This window comes from Heliangelus exortis, chromosome 3, assembly GCF_036169615.1.
Source record: "Heliangelus exortis chromosome 3, bHelExo1.hap1, whole genome shotgun sequence".
Taxonomy (NCBI): domain Eukaryota; kingdom Metazoa; phylum Chordata; class Aves; order Apodiformes; family Trochilidae; genus Heliangelus; species Heliangelus exortis.
Window position 1 is genome coordinate 99,220,991 of NC_092424.1, and position 19,755 is coordinate 99,240,745.

The 19,755-nt window shown below is 36.9% G+C and overlaps 1 protein-coding gene across 2 annotated transcripts; it reads left to right on the forward strand.

Annotated features, from left to right (window-relative positions):
- Positions 1-19,461, forward strand: CPSF3 (cleavage and polyadenylation specific factor 3). 2 transcript variants are annotated; one of them, XM_071741868.1, is made up of 18 exons: positions 1-129; positions 957-1,020; positions 1,668-1,765; positions 2,690-2,818; positions 4,619-4,796; positions 6,120-6,209; positions 7,203-7,353; positions 9,509-9,684; positions 10,061-10,219; positions 10,996-11,142; positions 12,116-12,268; positions 12,677-12,785; positions 13,390-13,488; positions 14,382-14,476; positions 15,025-15,112; positions 17,592-17,661; positions 18,189-18,285; positions 19,152-19,461. In XM_071741868.1, the coding sequence occupies exons 1-18, from the start codon at positions 59-61 to the stop codon at positions 19,251-19,253; spliced, it is 2,076 nt and encodes a 691-aa protein (XP_071597969.1). In that variant the 5' UTR covers positions 1-58; the 3' UTR covers positions 19,254-19,461. The 2 variants fall into 2 exon arrangements, with proteins under 2 accessions (XP_071597969.1, XP_071597970.1); XM_071741869.1 differs by lacking the exons at positions 15,025-15,112; positions 17,592-17,661; positions 18,189-18,285; positions 19,152-19,461 and adding an exon at positions 14,567-14,584 and having other exon boundaries at positions 14,382-14,530.
- The last annotated feature ends 294 nt before the right edge of the window (positions 19,462-19,755 follow it).

A 19,755-nucleotide genomic window follows, 5' to 3' on the forward strand; every position in this document is an offset into this window, starting at 1 on the left:
GAAGGCGGCGGGGAGGGAGCGGAAGGCGGGCGGGGCCGGTGCTGCGTCCTGAGGCAGCATGGCGGCCAAGCGGAAAGCTGAGGCCCTGATCCCGGCGGAGGAGAGCGATCAGCTGCTCATCCGGCCCCTGTGAGCGCCCGGGGCGGGACGACGGCGGGAGCCGAGCGCTAGGCCTCGGAGCGGGGGTGGGCGGCGGTGTGGGGGCAGCGGTCAGGAGCCCCGTGCCGCGGGGGTGGGTGCGGGTCCCCGGTCGCACTGGTTGTGCTGTCGCGACAGTGGAGGGGGGAGCGTGCGATGGGCGGCCCGAGTTAAACGCTGTGCGAGGCCTCGAAATCCTCGAAGGGTCCCTCCCTCCCCCCGACCCCGGCTGCGGGTTTGTCGTTTGCCGTTGCTGTCCCAGCGAGCGGGGGAACTGTCACCCGCGGGTATCCCCACTGCCTCCGCCCCCTGTGACAGACCGAAGAGTTGTCTGAGCAAAACCCCCGCTTTTTTACCTTTTGCACTACGACGGCATTGTGGGTTTTGTAGTATTTTGAGGTTTTTTTCCTCTGGTAAAGGTGGCAGTGCAGCTTGAAGGTGTTTCTGGTAGCGTCACAAGAGTTGTCTTCTGGACAACTTGAAGCTGCTTCTTCAAGCCTATTCAGCCCAGGGTAGTTTCTTACTTAAGTAAACTTTTCATGCATTATATGTCTCAGCACTTCGGGACTCTGATGCCCCAGCATGCAATAAAAGCTAGAAGAGAACAAAATGATTTCCCCATGTTCTTTTTCTATTCCTGCTGTATTAAATTTGGTCTCATTTCCATTAAGATAAGTATAACTGCTCAGTTACTTTAAATATCTGATCTTAAAAGGACTGTGTAGCTGTTACTTTTACAGAAAAAGACTCCCATTCGAAGTGTCCATTCCATACAGTGTGGGTTGGTTTAATTTTATGATTTTTATATCCTTTTGCAGAGGTGCTGGCCAAGAAGTAGGAAGGTCATGCATTATTCTGGAGTTTAAAGGAAGAAAAATAATGGTAATTATTACATAAATGTGTTTGCATGCCCTCTCATTGCAGTACTTCAGATCACAAAAAGATGTTATGGTTAAATTCAGCCTTCCCACTGAAGTCAACCACTATGCTAGAAGAAGCACATTTTGTAACTTTCTGGAACAAGAAAGCATATGTGATAGTAGGGACTGCCAAGACTGTCCTGTAAAATAAATCCATGTCCTCAAACAGAAAGTGTGTGTCTTAAACTTGGATTCTAAAATGTACACATACAAGGTTTCAGTGGAATATAAGGCTAATATTTACCTAGAGTTATGTGCTAACAGTCACATGTAAACACACACATGTTCTCTTTCCCTTTTCCATCTGTCTTCTCAGATGGTGGCTGAAATAACTTGCATATATTGGTTCTGTGTATCCAGGTGTCCTGGAAGTGTGAATGAAGGCATGCATAGACACAAAGTGATAAAGAGTGGGATCTGAATGATCCATTTTCTTGGTGGAGATAAGTCATCTAGACAGAAGCCTGAGGTGTGAAATCCAATGCTAAAAGCAGTTTTTAAGGAAGAAAATACTTTTTTTGCATGATGCTAGAAGTTACTAGTCACTAGTATATTTTAGCTCAAAATGATACATTCTGTTAGAAGTTTTAACTTTCTTAAATTTTTCAGCTTGACTGTGGAATCCATCCTGGACTGGAAGGAATGGATGCTCTTCCTTACATTGATTTGATAGATCCTGCAGAGATTGATCTCCTCCTAATCAGCCAGTAAGTTGCATCTAAAAGAACAAATATACTGAAATCATGGTCTGAGCTGTGTTCACTTGTAGGTTATTAAGAGAGTCTGAAAATAGGTGTTGTATACATGACAGTGTATACAAATAAACTATATCTATAAATTAAAAAGTTTAATTTCCAGCTTTTTTAAATTAAGGATGTTCAGTCACTTCTGATATTACAACTCTCCTCTGAGCTCACTGTGATACCTGACTTTTTTATAACCTGGCCTGCTTTGATACCATTGTCACTCCTTCTAGAGTGTGTTTTGTACATAAATACTGCTGAAGAGCATTGGTCATGGTTTTTGCTCTATTGGGTTTGAATGAAAAAATATTCTCAGATGTTTTGAATACGGTTTAAGTATTGTTTAGTGGCTGAGAGAGGAGGAGAGCCATTTGTAAATGATTTAACAGTCATCACCATGTCTCCATACAATCCTGAGTTTTCGTGGTAAATGCCTGTTCTAACTATATTTCAAAAGTGCTTCCTTAAAGTTGGTGAAAGTAGAAGAGCAGCGAATTTTATTTTAGTGTTTCATGTCTTAAATTATAGTGTTCAACATGCAAATTTAGGATCATGTTTGTGGGCTTTTTTATGTCCTTGACATTTATTGTGTCCCTAGTTTGTTATTTTTCTCCTTCTAAATTTATAGGTAAATTACAAAACAGTTAATTCTTAGATTATATGGCTAAAATCTTTGCAACTAATGAAGAATTTTGTTACTCTTAACCTTTTCTTGGCTTTGTTTGCAGTCACTAGTGTACAGAATATAGACAAGCATAGTTAATAATGAGGCTTAAAATTCTGTTTCTGGATTTTCATTACAGTATGTTAATCCAGTCACCTAGTCATTCACATGTTGTATCAGTGTTGTGTAATGCTAACTTATTAACTGGATTCTTCTATTTTAAGTTTCCATTTAGATCACTGTGGGGCTTTACCCTGGTTTTTGCAGAAAACAAGTTTTAAAGGGAGGACATTTATGACACATGCAACAAAAGCTATTTACAGATGGCTTCTTTCAGACTATGTCAAAGTCAGGTAAGCTGACCTGTGGGTTGTCTCCTCAACTAGAGTTATTTCAACCCTATATATCCAGTAGGAAATTAAAGGTGAAGCCACCTAAAGTGACTGGATAAACCTGGATGTTGCCACAAGTAGCAACATTATAACCAGGTTAGAAGTAATGAATCATCTTGTTGCCTGATGGATAATGTGTCCTTAATATAATTTCCTATAAATAATAAAAAAATATAGTTCCTTCTTTCTTCACATTTTTTTCATCTGCCTTCTTTGGACTTTTAATAGTAACCCTTGGTTTCTCCATCTGTCTCTCTTAAGACATGCTTTTGTTCTTACGCTTTTTAAAGTCTGTTTTTTCTCAGTCTTCACAGAAGTAGTGAATTTTCAGCCCCTGAAAAGATATAAATCACTCTTCAGGACAAAATCAGATTAAATATTAAATAGACAAAGCAGGCTCTGCTACTGACACATTGTTGGTGGTTTTTCCCTCTTTTTTCACTTTTCCCTGTCTGATACATGCCTTGACACGTGTGAATGCAATGATCCTGTTCATATCTCAACTCAGCAGATTCTAGCTTGGGTCAGCAACCTGATGAACAAGTCCTCTTTTAACCTGTTTGTTCTGGGCCAATGGGAAAAGTGTGACTTAGTTTGTGTTTTGAGGACTGTTAGAAGCTAAGTGGCAGATCTCTGCCCAGGATGGGGAATCTGTTGGATTTTTTAGACAAGTACAGTGTAGAATCTGAACTGGAAAGACTATTCTAGCATGAATGGCCTTTAAAAAGAAGATCATCAAATCATGGAATGGTTTAAGCTGCATGGGACCTTTAAAGGTTATCAAGTCCAGCTCCCCTTGCACTGAGCTGGGATATCTGCTACTTTAGGTTGCTCAGAGCCCCATCCAACGTGACCTTGAATGTTTCCAGGGATGGGGCACCTACCATCTCTCTGGGCAACCTGTTCCAGTGTTTCACCACCTTAAAACCACTACTGCTTGTCCTGTCACTACAGGCCCTGCTAAAAAGTGTGTCCCCATCTTTCTTTGCCCCTCTTTAAGTACTGAAGGGCAACAATAAGGTCTCCCCAGAGCCTCCTGTTTTCCAGGCTGAAAAACTCCAACTCTCTCAGCCTTTCCAAACAGAAGAGGTATTCATTCCATCCCTCTGATCATTTTTGTGGCCCTCCTCTGGGCCTGCTCCAACAGCTCCGTGTCCCTCTTCTTGTCCTGAGGTCTCCAGAGCTGGACACTGGAGACAGGTGGGGTCTCACCAGCCTAGAGAGGGGCAGAATCACCTTCCTTGACCTCCTTGCCCCACTTGTGATGCAGCCCTGGCTATTCTTGGCCTTCTGGTCTGCAAGCACACATCACCAGCTCATGTCCAGCTTTTCACCCTGAGTCCTTTTTCACAGGGCTGCTCTCAGTCTCCTCATCCCCCAGCCCGTGTTGGTAGTGGGAATTGTCATAACCCAGGTGCAGGACCTTGCCCTTGGCCTTGTTGAACCTCATGAGGCTTACACAGGCCCACTTCTCAAGCTTGTCCAGGTTTCTCTGGATGGCTTCCTGTCTCTCAGGAAGGTCAAGTGCAGTGCTCAGCTTGGGGCTGTCAGAGAATGTGGGCATGCTTTCAATGATGCTGTAACTCTGCTTAGGTGAACTACATTAGAGTACCTGGACTTGATCTCTAACACAGGAGATGTGGTGTTACTGAGTCTTAGTGTCACTGTGGAAAAAATACAAGAAGTTGGTTTTTTTTTCAACTGTTACATAATCTAAGGTGGTAAAATGAGCTGATATTTAGCCATTTCACTTATATCCAGTAACATATCAGCGGATGACATGCTATATACAGAGACAGACCTTGAAGAAAGCATGGACAAGATTGAGACCATCAACTTCCATGAAGTGAAAGAGGTGGCAGGAATCAAATTCTGGTGTTACCACGCAGGCCACGTTCTGGGAGCAGCCATGTTTATGATTGAAATAGCTGGTGTGAAGGTATTTTCTTTTTTTTATAAAGGTGAAATCAAGCCCAAATCCTAACTTGGCCATTAATTATTTATAATTGTCTGTTAAGCCTCACCACTGTGGCTGGAGCTGTCACATAGACTGGAACTCAAGTCAAGGTGGGGGGCCCTGATTTAGAGCATGTGTTTTCTGATTGATCAGAACTGGCAAGAGGTATGAGTATTAAACCAGGTAGGGTGTTTGGATTTTATGGGAGTGAGTTATGACTCAAACTTGGAACCAGTAAACATATAGTTTTTCTTCTGGTCTGCTCAGAAGTAGCTGATAGCTGAGTCATTCTTGTGGAAGTTGCATTTTAGTAAAATCTATGAACAGATGTTTGGTTTTATAATACTGATTTACTGCCTCTACCTGTCCTGAGTGCTTAAATAGCATTTGTTAAAGCATGTAAGTTATAATATCGTAACACTAAGTTATGGGAAGCACTGAAGTACCCAAAGAAGTAGGATTATTATTAATTTAGGCACAGAGAGATTAAAGAAGTCATTGTATAATCACAAGTAGCACTATGTCAGAAGCAGATACTTGAAACTAATCACATGAATTGGTGTTCAGTAGGATAATCACTGCCCAAGAAAAGTTGCATACAGCCTTGAAGAGGGAAGCAAGATGGTGGTCTGGAGACTTGCTTTGCATGAACAAAATCCTCGTTCATGGTTATAATAATTGAGAATTTTAAAAGTTTAAAAAGAATATGGAAACAGAACTGAAACTGCAATGATATCTTAGTGGGGTTTTTTTCTGATTAAGGCATCATGGAGAAAGATTTCACTCTGTGCATGACTCAAATGGATTAGCTTTTAATATCTATTATTTTCTTTGATGCCTTGTGAAGCAAGTGAGGAATGTGATAGTAGGTTACCTGTAAACCAGTTACCTGTTGCTGTCTATATGTTTTATTATTATTTGCACTAGAATCAATGGAATTAAATCAATATTAAGTAAAAAATGCTCAATTTTGAAACCATCATTTTGGGCACAGAGAGCAGCATTCTACCTTGCAGTGAAGTCTCCATTACTTGGTGAAATGTATGCAAAAGGCTGAAAATAGCACCTTCTATATTCCAAATAAAAACTAAAATCTTAATAATTGTTTGCCTAGTTCTGTTGGAATTATAGTACTGCTTAAAAATAATTGTAGTATTGTTGATCTAGTATTGTCAGCACTGTCCACATCAGAAGAGTCTTTAAAGTACAAATCACCTTTTTATCATAAATTTCTTTAAAATGTTTTTGCTTTAAAAATATTGTTCTTATCAGCAGCTTTTTTTTTATTATTTTTGTCTCCAATAGCTTTTATATACAGGTGATTTCTCAAGACAGGAAGACAGACATCTGATGGCTGCTGAGATTCCTAATATTAAACCTGATATTCTTATAATTGTAAGTTAAAAAACAATCTTCACATCAATAATTACATATGTATTGGAGCAATACTTAATTAAAACTAAATTCTATTTTAGAATGAGAAATAAAGTGGAGATTTAATGTCAGCATGTGATTTGTGTTAAATATCCAAGTTCTTGGGTGTTCACAACATGCTAATGCTTCTTTTCACTGTATTAAAAAGTCAAATTATTGTTTTGTAATTCTTCTAATGAAGTTCCTTAAGCCTCTAGACAAACCTTTTTTGAAAATGGAAGATTTATTAGATTTCCACCAGATGTATTAGCAAGAAATGTTTCTGCAGTAGATCCTAACATACTTCCAACTGTGTTCATTGAGACTTTGCCCTTGGGTGGAGGTGTCCTGGGTTCTGTTCCATGTTTTTGTTTTAATTTCTGAATGAAATTTTTTTATTCTGAATCCATGTTTGGAAAATAGAAGCTCAGGGGAAATTTTAAAAGTAACAGTTTTATCTGGAAAAAAACAGTGGAATTTTTCAGAGTAACACTTACTATTTAATTTCTTATGTCCTTTCTGACTATTTTCTGTAACTGATATCATTTTAAGTCACATCAAAATCTTGTATTTTGTTTAATTCCCATATTTTTGAATAGTTATTTCTAAACAGTAGCAAACGTATCACTTGTGAGCCATGTTACTGTGGTAAACCATTACTCAAAGCAGTTCCAGCACAGCTGGGGAAAAAAGCATGTTAAATGCAAAACCTCTTTAAAGAAGCATCAAAATTAATAGCTATATTTTTAAATTATTTTTTCCAAATTTTTTGGAGAGGTTTTGGAGAGGACGAATTCTGGCTACGTATTTTGGTAGAGGTGGTTATGGATTCCCTCACTCCTCCATCCCTCTCCTCCCCCTCCCCACCACGTTAACATCAGTGTGTTTTTCTGCATTTTCTTATTGGATTCAGAGGAGAAGATGAAGAATTAGTCCCTGTGTCAGTACTTTAACGTTTGGTTTCTCTATCTGTAGGAATCCACATATGGGACTCATATTCATGAAAAAAGAGAAGAGCGAGAGGCCAGGTTCTGTAACACTGTCCATGACATAGTGAACAGAGGGGGCAGAGGTCTTATTCCTGTGTTTGCCCTGGGTCGAGCTCAAGAACTACTTTTAATTTTAGGTATGTACTTTCCCACCTCCTCTGAAAATGGATGTAAAGTTAAATGAGAATGTTTTCACATGCAGTTCTTCATATATAATAACTTTTGTTTTACAACTCTTCAGCCATTTTTCAGTGTGTTAGTTATACACACTGAGAGAATTTATAATGCATGTTTCTTCAAATGAAAAAAGTCCTATGAACTAACCAAGGCAGTTCTGCTTTGTGAGGTAGGATGTAGACTTAGAAAGGAAAGGATAATGGCATGGGATTATGTTCTTGACCTTAAAGTTGGACTAAATGATCTTTGAGGTCTCTTCCAACCTGGCATTCTGGCATCCTATGACTTTTGAATGCTGTTGAACCAGGATTTCAGCAAATAGGGACTATCATTACAGACTGAAAAGTAAGCAGTCACAATAACTGTCCTATGTAAACTGTGCTGCTAAAAAAACATGTATCTTGTTCCAAAGTCTCACTATCTTTGTCCTGTAATTCACAATCCTATATGAAGAAAGAAGTCTTCATAGGAAAAGCTGAGAAGACCATAACAGACTTCTGTAGCATTTCTAAAGTCCTGTTGATAATGGGACAGCAAGTTAGGCTTTGTTAAGAGGAGCAAAAATTATACATGGTCATTACAATCTGCTTCACATAAAATATACAAGTAGTAGTTACAAGGTACCTCAGATTAAAAAAAGTGTAAAAAATATATTTCAGGGCTTCTTTGCTTCTTTTTGACACATTTAATCTGTATTTTGTACATGAATTTTCAGTAGTCCTTTTGCTCATACAAATGCTGGCAAGATAAAAAGGTAACTGTCTCAAAATTAAAATACTTATGTTGAACCTGAAGGCATGTTGAACCTAAAGGGTTACCTAAAATACTTGCAGTTCTTCTCACTTTCCATTTCAGTTTAGCTCAATATTAAAAATTAGTTTGTTTTCAAACTGTGCTAACCAGTCTATTCAAATGTTAATAAGAATTTTAGATCTAGGTATGGGGTAGTGCTCAATGTAGTAGGATTATTTACTACTTACTTATCATTGGTTAAAGGTTTTTTATTTTATAGAGGAGATAAAACTGAACATTTTAAATCTTGTGTAGTCATTAGGTTGTCATTTGTTGGTTTCTCCTTGCTGTGTGTAAGAGATGAAGTGAGTTTCTAAAGATGAGCTTGAACATACATCTAGTAAAGCTAGACATGCAATTGGATGCTTAATTAGGTAGAAAATGTGATTGCATCTCACATGCCTGCACAGCTAAGCCTGCAGACTTCTGTGTTTTTTTTCTTCTTTCCATAAGTGTCTGACAAAAAATAAAATGCTGCATTATGATGGTGGGCTCAGTCTTTTAATGTTACTGTAAACCCTGCTTTTAGTTATCTCTTGTTGGCTGTTTCCACCTCACACTTGAGGTCATTAAGATGCTCATGGCACAGAGATTCTGATATGTTCTGAAACCTTTGTCTGCAGAGCAGACGATTTAACCTGTTAGATTAAAGCCTCATCATTTTAAGTGTACAGATACTGCCAAAAGAGAATACTGCCTTTTTTTGAACAAATCTTCCCCAGTTATACAACGAAAATATGTTTGAGACTAGCAGAACTGGGTCCAGGTGGGCAAAATGAGTAAGTTATGTTTGTATTCAGATTTCTTCTCTGTGTTTAGGTCATGGCTGCTGCCATCAGTTGTAAAACACGTTCTGGTTAGTGGAGGCTTTTATCTTGTTTCAGTTAAGCTTGTAAAATGTAACAGTTGGTGATATACAGGAAGACAGACTGGATAACTGGATGATCCCTTCACATCCTGAACTCCATTGATTTGTTTTACAGAACTTTGATAAAGTGCCTTCTCAACAACATATCCATGTGAAGATATCCCCAGCTGTTAGAAGTATAATTAATATTTGACAGTCATTTTAGCTTTATTCCAGTGTTGTGGCAAAACTACCATCATTATAAATGTAGATTTATTGCTGTCTAATATCATGTATACTTTATACATTGTAGCTGAAGTTGATATTTGACTGGAATTTGCCTTCCAAAAATATCTGATCTTTTTCTTGTTTCTGAGAAGCATGCATTTGGGAGATAAAGGTGGGGTGTGTAGGGGGGAATTTTTTGGTTGGTGCTTTTTTTGTTCTTTTCAGTTTTGGGTTTTTTTTTTTTTCAGATGAATACTGGCAGAATCATCCTGAACTCCATGATATCCCTATATACTATGCCTCCTCTTTGGCAAAAAAATGCATGGCAGTTTATCAGACATATGTCAATGCCATGAATGACAAAATCCGCAAGCAAATTAACATCAACAATCCATTTGTTTTCAAGCATATCAGTAACCTGAAGGTAAGCTTGAGATAAGATTGTCTTACAAAGGAGGGAGGGTAACAAAAGGGTTAATATTTGCTGAATAATTTGAATATTTACTATCCTAATAGATCAATTAGGAACAGGTTTCCATCTGAGTTATCTGTTATACTCATGTTTAGAGGGCTGGCTGAGGGGACCTCATGCCCCAGCTTTTCTATAATATAGATCCCTGTGTTTATAGTTTGCTCCTTATGGGCAAAGTAGGAGGAGCTTTCCTGTAGAGGACACTTTTTGTGAGGATGAGTTATAATATGTGAATGTAGGGCTCTACTTCTGCATTGTTTGAGGGTGCAGTTAGGCTTTCATTTAATTGAGTTATAGTAATTGATATTCTTCTTGTTTGTCCATTTAGAGTATGGATCATTTTGATGATATTGGCCCAAGTGTTGTGATGGCTTCCCCAGGTATGATGCAGAGTGGCTTATCCAGAGAGCTGTTTGAGAGCTGGTGCACAGATAAGAGAAATGGAGTAATTATAGCTGGGTACTGTGTTGAAGGAACACTTGCTAAGGTGAGTTTCTAATGCACCACAGGTACTTAAGACAAAGTAATTTGCATGTTATCTTTGAAAAGAACTGTCTAGTAGCAAGGGTCTTTGTCTGGATTTACTGAGAATGTTGTCAGGTATGCAATGCATAATTATGTAGTCAAATCTAATTACTTTTAACTAATACTAATGAAAAGTACAGAAAATTTGCATATAGCCATTTTTCGGTGATGTTATACAGAATAAGCTTTTGTAGGAGCAGTTATCTTGTGATGAGAAAAATACCTTTCCTTATCTTTAGACCCCTCTACAATTAAACTTTTTGAGAGGGGGTATTAAGCCTAATTCTAGGGGAGTCAGTATTAAATTTTACACTACTAACATGTCGGAGATTAGACCGCCCTGCACATATTTTGCCACTGTCTGGTTGCAGAGAATGAAATCTTTCCTTCCAAATTCCAGCATCTAAGGGCAGTCAGAGCACCTAGTTTTGCTTTTAGAGATGGAAATCACACACTTGCTAAAATTTCAATGCAAATTTGAGAAAGCTGTGTTTGGAAGAAGAATGAACTCCCAGCAGATCTGCTGGAGACGGAAAAGATGAAATGGTGTGTCTTGTGCATGTTTTTTTTTTCATTTGTGAGTGTGGTTTTTTGTGAGACTTGAGAGATTTTTTCAGTTCTTCACATCTAAGCTGGCTGCCAATATTCTTTCATTGATTTTTGAAATGTAGAATATTAATTATATGGTGTCCCTTAGGAGGCTTTCAGTTTTTTACTTAAAGTGCTCTTTTTTCCTAGCACATCATGTCTGAACCTGAAGAGATCACAACTATGTCAGGGCAAAAACTCCCACTGAAGATGTCTGTGGATTACATTTCTTTCTCAGCTCACACAGATTATCAACAAACCAGTGAATTTATCCGAGCCCTGAAACCTCCACATGTGGTCAGTATCCATGCTGCCCATTTAACAACTGCATTTAACAACTGCATTTAACAACTGTATTTAACAATGCAGTTAAAGCATTTCAAGCTGGTGTCAAGCACCAGTGCTGGTAGCCAGCATCCCTTTGCTTTAACTAATAAAAGGTGGGGATTTTAACCAGTTTTTATCCTGCTGCTTTAGCAAAGTAAAGATTAACTTGACTGTCAGCATGTGGGATATGTGGGGGTGACTTTCAAGAAAGTGGTATGGTCCTTCTGTTTCTTCAGCAGTGTTTTGTGCAAGTGAGATACAGTAGAGGAAGCATTAAGTTGGGGATGCTGGTATTGGAATAATTCAGTGGAATTTGCCCCAAAATAAGCAAGAAAACATTGATTGAAAAAGAGTGTGCCAGTCTGAAAGGAGGTGTGTAGCAGGCAGCAAAAGACAAAGGCAGCATTTGTGAGGAAAAGTATGAGCAATCACAGGGAGCAAGAACATGAATATGAAAATAGGGACTAGGATCTGAAACTTGATGAGACTGGGTGAGGATCAGTGTGCAGGCACAGGCAATAAAGAAATCATTTAACTTGGCAAAGAAAACTGTGAACTTTATAAGCATCCTCTCTGAATAGCATATTTATTGTGTATATATTTATCTCCACGGAGACACAAAAATGTCCCTTTCATAGTATAACAGTGTTTTGCGTATGAAAAGTTAAATGGGATCTCTGTAATGCCTTCTGCTTATTTGCATATATTTTTCTACTAATAGTCAGGGTCATGAAATCCAGGCCTTTGGTAATACATAGAACTCAAAGACACACAGAGCTGGATGCAGTATCATCGAGTTAGTGTTTCATATATTGTGACCTGATGAAATGACATTTTTATAGAAATGAGGTTCAAGATGGCAGTTTTCTTGCGTGTCTTCTTTGCTAAACATGTCTGGTTGGACAAATGACTTTTGATAATAGGAAAACTGTCTTTCCTATAGATTTTAGTTCATGGTGAGCAGAATGAAATGGCCAGATTGAAAGCAGCATTGATACGGGAATATGAAGATAATGACGAAGTTCATATCGAAGTTCATAATCCAAGGAATACTGAAGCTGTGACATTAAACTTCAGAGGAGAAAAACTTGCCAAGGTGTAAAATTAATATTTTCCTATCTGTACAACAGTATTTTACTCTGGAATGAAACCTGTGCATTTTCTTCCAAGCCTCTATTTTCAATTGGTTTTGGAATGAATATGTTTTCTACAGACTCAAAGTAAGGGAATGTTTTGGGTTTAGTGGGATTTTGTTGGTTTGTTTGGTTTTTTTTTTCCAAAGGGTTTGGGTTTTGTTTGTTTTTTTTCTTTTTTTGGTTCTTCAGTTTTCATATCTTTTCTTGTATTCTGTCTCAGAATGTTTGTTTGTTACTCTGATCTTCATTTATTTTCAGAGTTAATTTATACAATGTTTGCTTTTTCTGAGGAAACAATTATTTCATCTCCATAGTTAACTTTTATACTTCACATTTTTCTTTGCACTATGTGTGTTCTTTCTTTCCAGGTGATGGGATCTTTAGCAGATAAGAAGCCAGAACAAGGACAGAGAATTTCTGGAATCCTAGTTAAAAGAAATTTTAACTATCACATCCTTTCTCCATGTGATCTCTCCAGTAAGTAAGGGCATGCTCAGTAGGCAGTATGCTCAGAAAGATTTTGAAACTTACTGTATCCTTCTGTCATTAAAACACATACAGTACTGTTGGGGGTTTTTTTTCTGTAATTTTGTGTTTGATAAACAATTAGTGATTATAATAATTTTAGTTTGGCTTAATTTTGCCATAATATGCGTGAACCATGCCAGTGAGAACAGAAGAGCACCTTGATGAGTTGTGCTGCTAGTTTATAAAACCTCACTAGTTTTTATTGTAACAAGCTACAGTGCAGTCAAAATATTGTGTATTGCTCTTGTGATATTTATTACTAAAGAAATGGAGCTATTCTCAAAATAGAAGAATAATTAAATGAAGTTGTAATGTCAAGGAGAGCTTGGGGGAAAGCACAACTGTCCTAGTTCATTGCTTGCCTTTAATGGGTACAATAAGGCAAGGAGCTCTTGCTGGTTTCTTAACCACAAATATGTTACTTATTTTACAACAGACCTTTACAAACTGTCCTTTTCAACCCTCTGTCTTGAATGTATTGATCAGTTTTGGTTTTCTAATTAGGAAATTCAAAGGGATAATTTTTAATATGTACTTTTTTAAATTCTTTCAGATTATACAGACTTGGCAATGAGCACTGTGACCCAGACACAGGCTATTCCATATACTGGACCTTTTAATCTCCTGAGTTATCAGCTACAGAAACTTACTGGTACGTATTTGGAAGAACATTTATTCCTGATTTATAATGGTCAACTTTTAAAACAATTTTTAGTCTTCGGAGGTCTTCTGAGTGGCAACTTCTTTGCCAGTAACTGAAGTGCCACAGTTTGTTTCATATTTTACACCTTTCATTAGATCACTTAGCTTCTCCCAGATCCAGTAATGAGTATGACAGATCCTTCTTTGGGGGTTCTACTGTAGCTGTACTATAAAATCATGAGTATATAGTAACATAGAGCCTAGGCTGATTGTTGTCTCCTGTCAGCCCCCAAAGGGAGTGCCATAGCCACTCTGATGTAAAACTAATTAATTAATATCTTATCTCTAGTCCCAAAATAGACTAACAAATGCCATCCAATTAATAAAAAAACCCAATCTGTCATCCTTTGTGACAGACAGCCCTTTTTGTCCCTCCTTGAGAGGCAAGAATCTGACTTTGTTGTCTTTTTTTGAGTCAGAAGCTACTTAAATCTCTCACTAATGTGATCCCCGGTGCCTCTGTGTAGTTATCTTAAAAGTTAGGGACAACTCCTGTTTATTTAACAGTGGGTTATCTTTTAAGGGCATAGGAGGAGCTGGTTAATTCTTGTTTGTTTTCTTTTTATTTGGTGTACTTATATCAGGTTACTAAGTCAAATAATTCAAACAATTAAAATGGCCAATATTCCATAGTAGAAAAACCCAAACCAGATAGAACAATGAAGATATAATATTGTGAGTTAAGGGAAGAGAGTATGTGCTTCCATTTTGTGAGTTGCTTTGAGCAGTTATAATAACAGACAGCATCTCTTGTTCTTAAAATTAAAATTGTTTTCTTATGCAGAAAAAGTCTCACTCTCAGTATAATTTTATCCTTGTTAACCATTTGTTGTTGCTTCTTAGGTGATGTAGAAGAAATAGAAATCCAACAAAAACCAGCCCTGAAGGTTTTCAAAACTATTACTGTGATTCAGGAGCCAGGCATGGTGGTCCTTGAGGTAGGCATTGGTGAGGGAGAAAGAAGTATTTTGTTCTTCAGTTTCTACAAAATAGTACCACAGATGCTATGCAGAATTAAATGTTTTAAGTAATTTTTTGTTGGATGATGAGTAGAATGAAAGCTAGAACAAAGTTCTCTTCAGCTATGATCCTGTGTTGATGCATTTTGTTTCATTTAGCCACTGCTAGTTTCTTTTTTGCCATGAATCCAGTGCTGTAGTAGATTTAGTGCCCTTTTTTTAATTTGGCAACTAAGAATTGGAAATAATGTCAAATGGTGTTCCCCGAATCTCTCCTCCAAATAGTTGTGGTAATTGGTAACTGTTTAATAAATCTGTCAGAAGCATTCAACAGCTTGAATTTTTAATTGAAAGTTACTGGAATATACCAAATTAAAAGTAGTAAATAATGTAAAATGTATGACTGTACTTTGGAGCTGTAACAGGAGAATGCAATGAATGTTACACTATTTTTATGTTATATTGTTCACTTGGCCCAAGTAGTGAGCTCAAATTATCAATTAATTTGGGTTTTTTTTGTCTTCCAGTGGGTGGCAAATCCTGCTAATGACATGTATGCAGACACTGTGACAACAGTGATACTGGAGGTGCAGTCAAATCCCAAAATACAGAAAGGTAGTAAGTTAGTATATGCTTATTTCACTGAGACATTTGATCTTTTTTTTTTTTTTATCTCAAACTTAGATATAATGTCTTGCAATCCCACTATTGTACTTCTGCACATTATGAAACTATTTAAGGAGTAACATTTGCTACTTAAAAACAGAATTACAATTTGGCCTTCATTATTTGTAACACATTCATTTGTTGAAACTTTCTCTTACATGGAAGCTGACTGTGGAAAATGTGATGTTAGGTGACTTATTTTACATAACGTAAATATTACTTGCTTTAGCATTTTTTGTATAAGCAACCTATGATATCTCAAATATTCCAATTTTTCATTTGAAAGTTATAGTTACCATTCTTGAGGAGTATTCCTATGTCTGCATGTCAGAGTTAGGTAGACAGTGCTGAAGAAAGTCAGACTAATTTCATAATTCCATTTATGCAAGCCCCATAACCAAGTAACATTACTGGGTAGTGGTAGCATCATCAGATACTGGGTTTGATGTTGCTGTTCAATAATCACAGCAATCTTAATTGGATTACCAGTGATGATAGTTTATATTTTTGTACCACTATTTTGCTTTTGAACATGTATGTCACAGTTCTTAGAATCTGGAGCATCTGCTAAGTATTGGGTTGGCCACTGAGGACAAATGTTGGCAGCTTGGCAACACAGTAGCACCGATATTTTAATGATAATCCATTTATCAAAATAAAATAAGGCTTGTTTTCTTTTTATTTTCTAGAGCTTTCATTCACTTTTTTTGTCATTAACTGCATCATTACTTGGAATATATGTTATTTTACTTAGAAAGATCTTATTATAGTTTGCCTTTCTGTACCATTGCTCACCTAGTGAAATGAGTGATAGTTGGTATCCTGCTTAGAGCCTTACTCATCTCCAGTTTGGATGTGGTCAGAACCCAAAATTGTGTTCCCTGGGTTGTCACACCTTAAAAACTCAGAATCTGTGTCCATAATGCCCAGTAGGTAAATTCTGTGCCCTTAACTACAAGACCAGTGGCACAAATACCCCTGCTGCCTGTTTTTACTTTGCAAGGAACAGAGAATACTGGGCAGGTGAGGAAATCTTTCTCACATGAACCCAGAAGACACCTGAGGTGTGTGCTTGAACCTTTGACCTCATTTCCCCTCCCATTCTACTTTTTATGGCTGGAAAAAAATCTCCTACCATTTCATTATTATTTTTTTAATTCATATTGTGGTATCTGACTTGCCCTTACTTTTTATAGTTCCCAATTTATCTGTACAATCTGCTACAGGTAACAGCTAGATAATATCTTTTTTCCCCCATAATTAATTAATCTTTATATTTTTATATGCTTTTTTGCATTAATTCTCATGTTTTTTGATTGTGGTGATTCTATCAGCTTGTCTCAGGTGTGGTTTCTTGCAGGATATTTTCCCTTATTTGGGGCCAAAACCCGTTCCAAAGAGTTCTTGCACTTGGCTGAGTTACTGTGTTCACAGAATCACAAGTGTTTAAGTATCACAAGAATTTAAGTATCTGAAGTTACTGCTGCTCAGTTGAGAACATACCCACTCTTACTTCATTTTTAATATAAAGTTGTTTTGCTTAGTACATTCTGTTACTGCATCTTCCATAAGGGAGGGTGAATTGTTAGAGAAGTGCTTGCTTGGTCTTGCAATTAAGAAGTTCTTAAAAGAATTTCTAAGTTGTTCTAAGTACAGTTGTGTTTGGTTCTGTGAACTCTTCAGGTGATTTAGAAATCTTGAAAACTCATTTTTAAAAAGCCTTCTTTTAAATAAACTCTAGTTGTATATCTGTTTGGTTTACTAATCTGTGGTGGTCAATTTACTAACTGGTAGTGACTTTCACAATTAGCTCTTTCTACAAACTTCTTACTGCTCTAATGATTGAATACTTAAATTTTCAAAAGAAAATTAATTGTTTAAAACTATCTCTTTATAGTTTCACCACATATACCAGGTAGTATAAACCCCATTTATTCATTTCTATTTCAAACTCCATCCTGAAACATTCCAGGAATGCCTGTACCTATTGCTGCTACTGACACATGCTGTCTAGTTTTATGTGTACTCTACATGCTTCCTGACTCCATGGTGCAGTGCTATCTATCCTATAGCAATAGAAAACTGAGAGATTATGAAAAAATGATGATAATGTGTTGTTTTCACTTCTAAGTAAAGGAAATGTGAGAAGTTATGAGTGTTAACAATAAAAAAATTAGTTGAGAATTAGATTTACAAAGTTGTCAATTTTAAGGTATAATAAGTACAGAGAGTAGAAACTTTAAATGTATACACTTCTTGACTCTTCCATCTTTTGAATACATTTTCTTTATAGTATGTTTAAGCATATATATCTTACCTAGCTTTTAAGTTTGTTTGTCATGAAAGTGAATTAGGAACCAGATTGTATCAATTAGTCAATTTTCCCTCCCAGCAGATGTCTGTGAAAGTAAAATGACCTTTTTTTCAGCTGCAGTGCAGAAAATTTCCAAAAAAGTAGATATGGAAGTGTATAGGAAGCGAATGGAGATCATGCTTCAGTAAGTTGGCATATATTTTTCTAAAGAAAAATTATGACTCTTAATCATGCAAACACCATAAAAATACTTTGTACAAATTTAATTCAGTCTAATTTCTGAAAAGTTCAGGAATTAAGAAAGAGATATAGTAAAAAAAGTTAGCATCATCATTAATTTTTTCAATCAATAATTAATGCAATAAATTTAATACATTTTTTTTTTTAGTACAAGGCCAAATTATTTCTTCCAGAAGTGAAGTTTTAATTTGTCTCTCAAAAGCATGCTATGAATGCTTCTGAAAATACCTTTTCGGATCACTTCTTTTTTAAAACTTACTCTGATGTATGTTCTGTTACTTAGGCAGAACTCTTATCTCTTCTGAAATCAAAGGTATCCTTCACTTAATTTATTATGAGATTATTTTTTTCTTTAATTTTGTATAACAATTACTGTTATGCGACACTCATAATAATTTAGCTTGGTACTTGTTAATTAAATCTAAGCTTGCTCTTTGGCCACGCCTTAGATGAACAGATACTTGTTTTTAGGGATATGTTTGGAGAAGACTGTGTGAGTTCTAAAGATGGCTCTGTCCTGTGTGTCACAGTCGATGGGAAGACTGCAAACATTTCCCTGGACACTCGGGTATGTACAGCAAAGCATTGGCTTCTGTGTGCCTTATGCTTAGCAGGGGTGAGTCTGCAGTGTAGTATACAGTGTTGCCTAGAATACTGTGTAACCATTTGCTAAGGAAATTGATTTTTTGGGTGTTTGGCATCAAACCAGCTTAAGCCTATTCACTTTCTATTAATTTCACTGACATTCTCATCAATCAGTACCCAGCCTTTCTGAGAGAACTTCTGATTCAGCCTGTGAGCAGAGATTACTTAGTTCGTTACAGAAGCATTTGTTAGTGATGTTTATGTAACAAATGCAGTAAATTTGGAAGAAAACCCATCATTTTTCAGTACTTTTCTGCTTGTGTAAAAATGAACAAAGAAAGATTGTAGAGAAGAAAGTGATTTAACCCACAATTTTTTTAGTGTTCTTAAAACATAGGCTCTGGTCTGAATAATTAAACAATCACAGAGCATGAGTGATGCTAATACTTATTTTTTGGTCATCTTGATCCTTGATCAGGCTAAAATGAAAGCCTGAAATGCAAGAATATTTATCAGTTTACTAGCTACATACGGAATTGAATGTCATGCATTAAATTAAATGTGCCAACTACAGAAATTAATTAATTTTCAATAGTAGTTTTGAAACAAGGTATTAATCAAACATAAAACTTAAGATCAAGCTTCTTATTTGCCAGCAGAATTACACAACTCTTCTCTGAACTCCTCTGCATGTTGGCAGACCATTTAAAAGTGTACAGTGCCTCTCTTGATAATTGTATTTTCAGTTTGCATGACTACTTTTTCCTTTCCCCTTATGAGCATTCTTCACATGCTGAAAAGGAGTATGAAGTGATAGTTGTGCTAACATACCTATTTTTTTGTTCCCAGACAGTTGACTGTGAGCCAGGAAGTGAAGATGATGAATCCCTTCGTGAAATGGTGGAGCTGGCTGCACAAAGGCTTTATGATGCCCTCAGCCCAGTACACTGACCTCTGTATATACTTAAGGGCACACCAGAAAAATCCTTTCAGATGTTCAGTTTACTTTGACTATTTTGCAAGAGTAAATAAATTTTTTTCTTCATTAAGTCAAGCGTATACATTCTGTGACTGTGAAACTGCTGAGCTATTTCAAATAAGGGAGGAACTACCTTATAGCAACTATATGCATATATATAGTAAAATCAGGCAAAGTGGGCATATGTCCTTTCTTTCTTACGTGCTGATACAAAAAATAAGAAAACATCCTTAGCCGAAATGTAAAATTGTAAAAATTAAATTGAGAGAGTTTTATATTTTTTAAGATTTAATGAGCAGTTGGAGGATAATTTGGATGCTTTGGGTTTGCATATGCTCAGAATCAAGCTTGCTTGTAAAATGGAGCTTCAAAACTACACATGCAGGCACTGCCACTGACTGGACTAGAGAGGTGAACTCATCCACAAACCAAGTCAGGGTTTGGTACCTGTAACAGCCTTAGGGGCCATAGTGC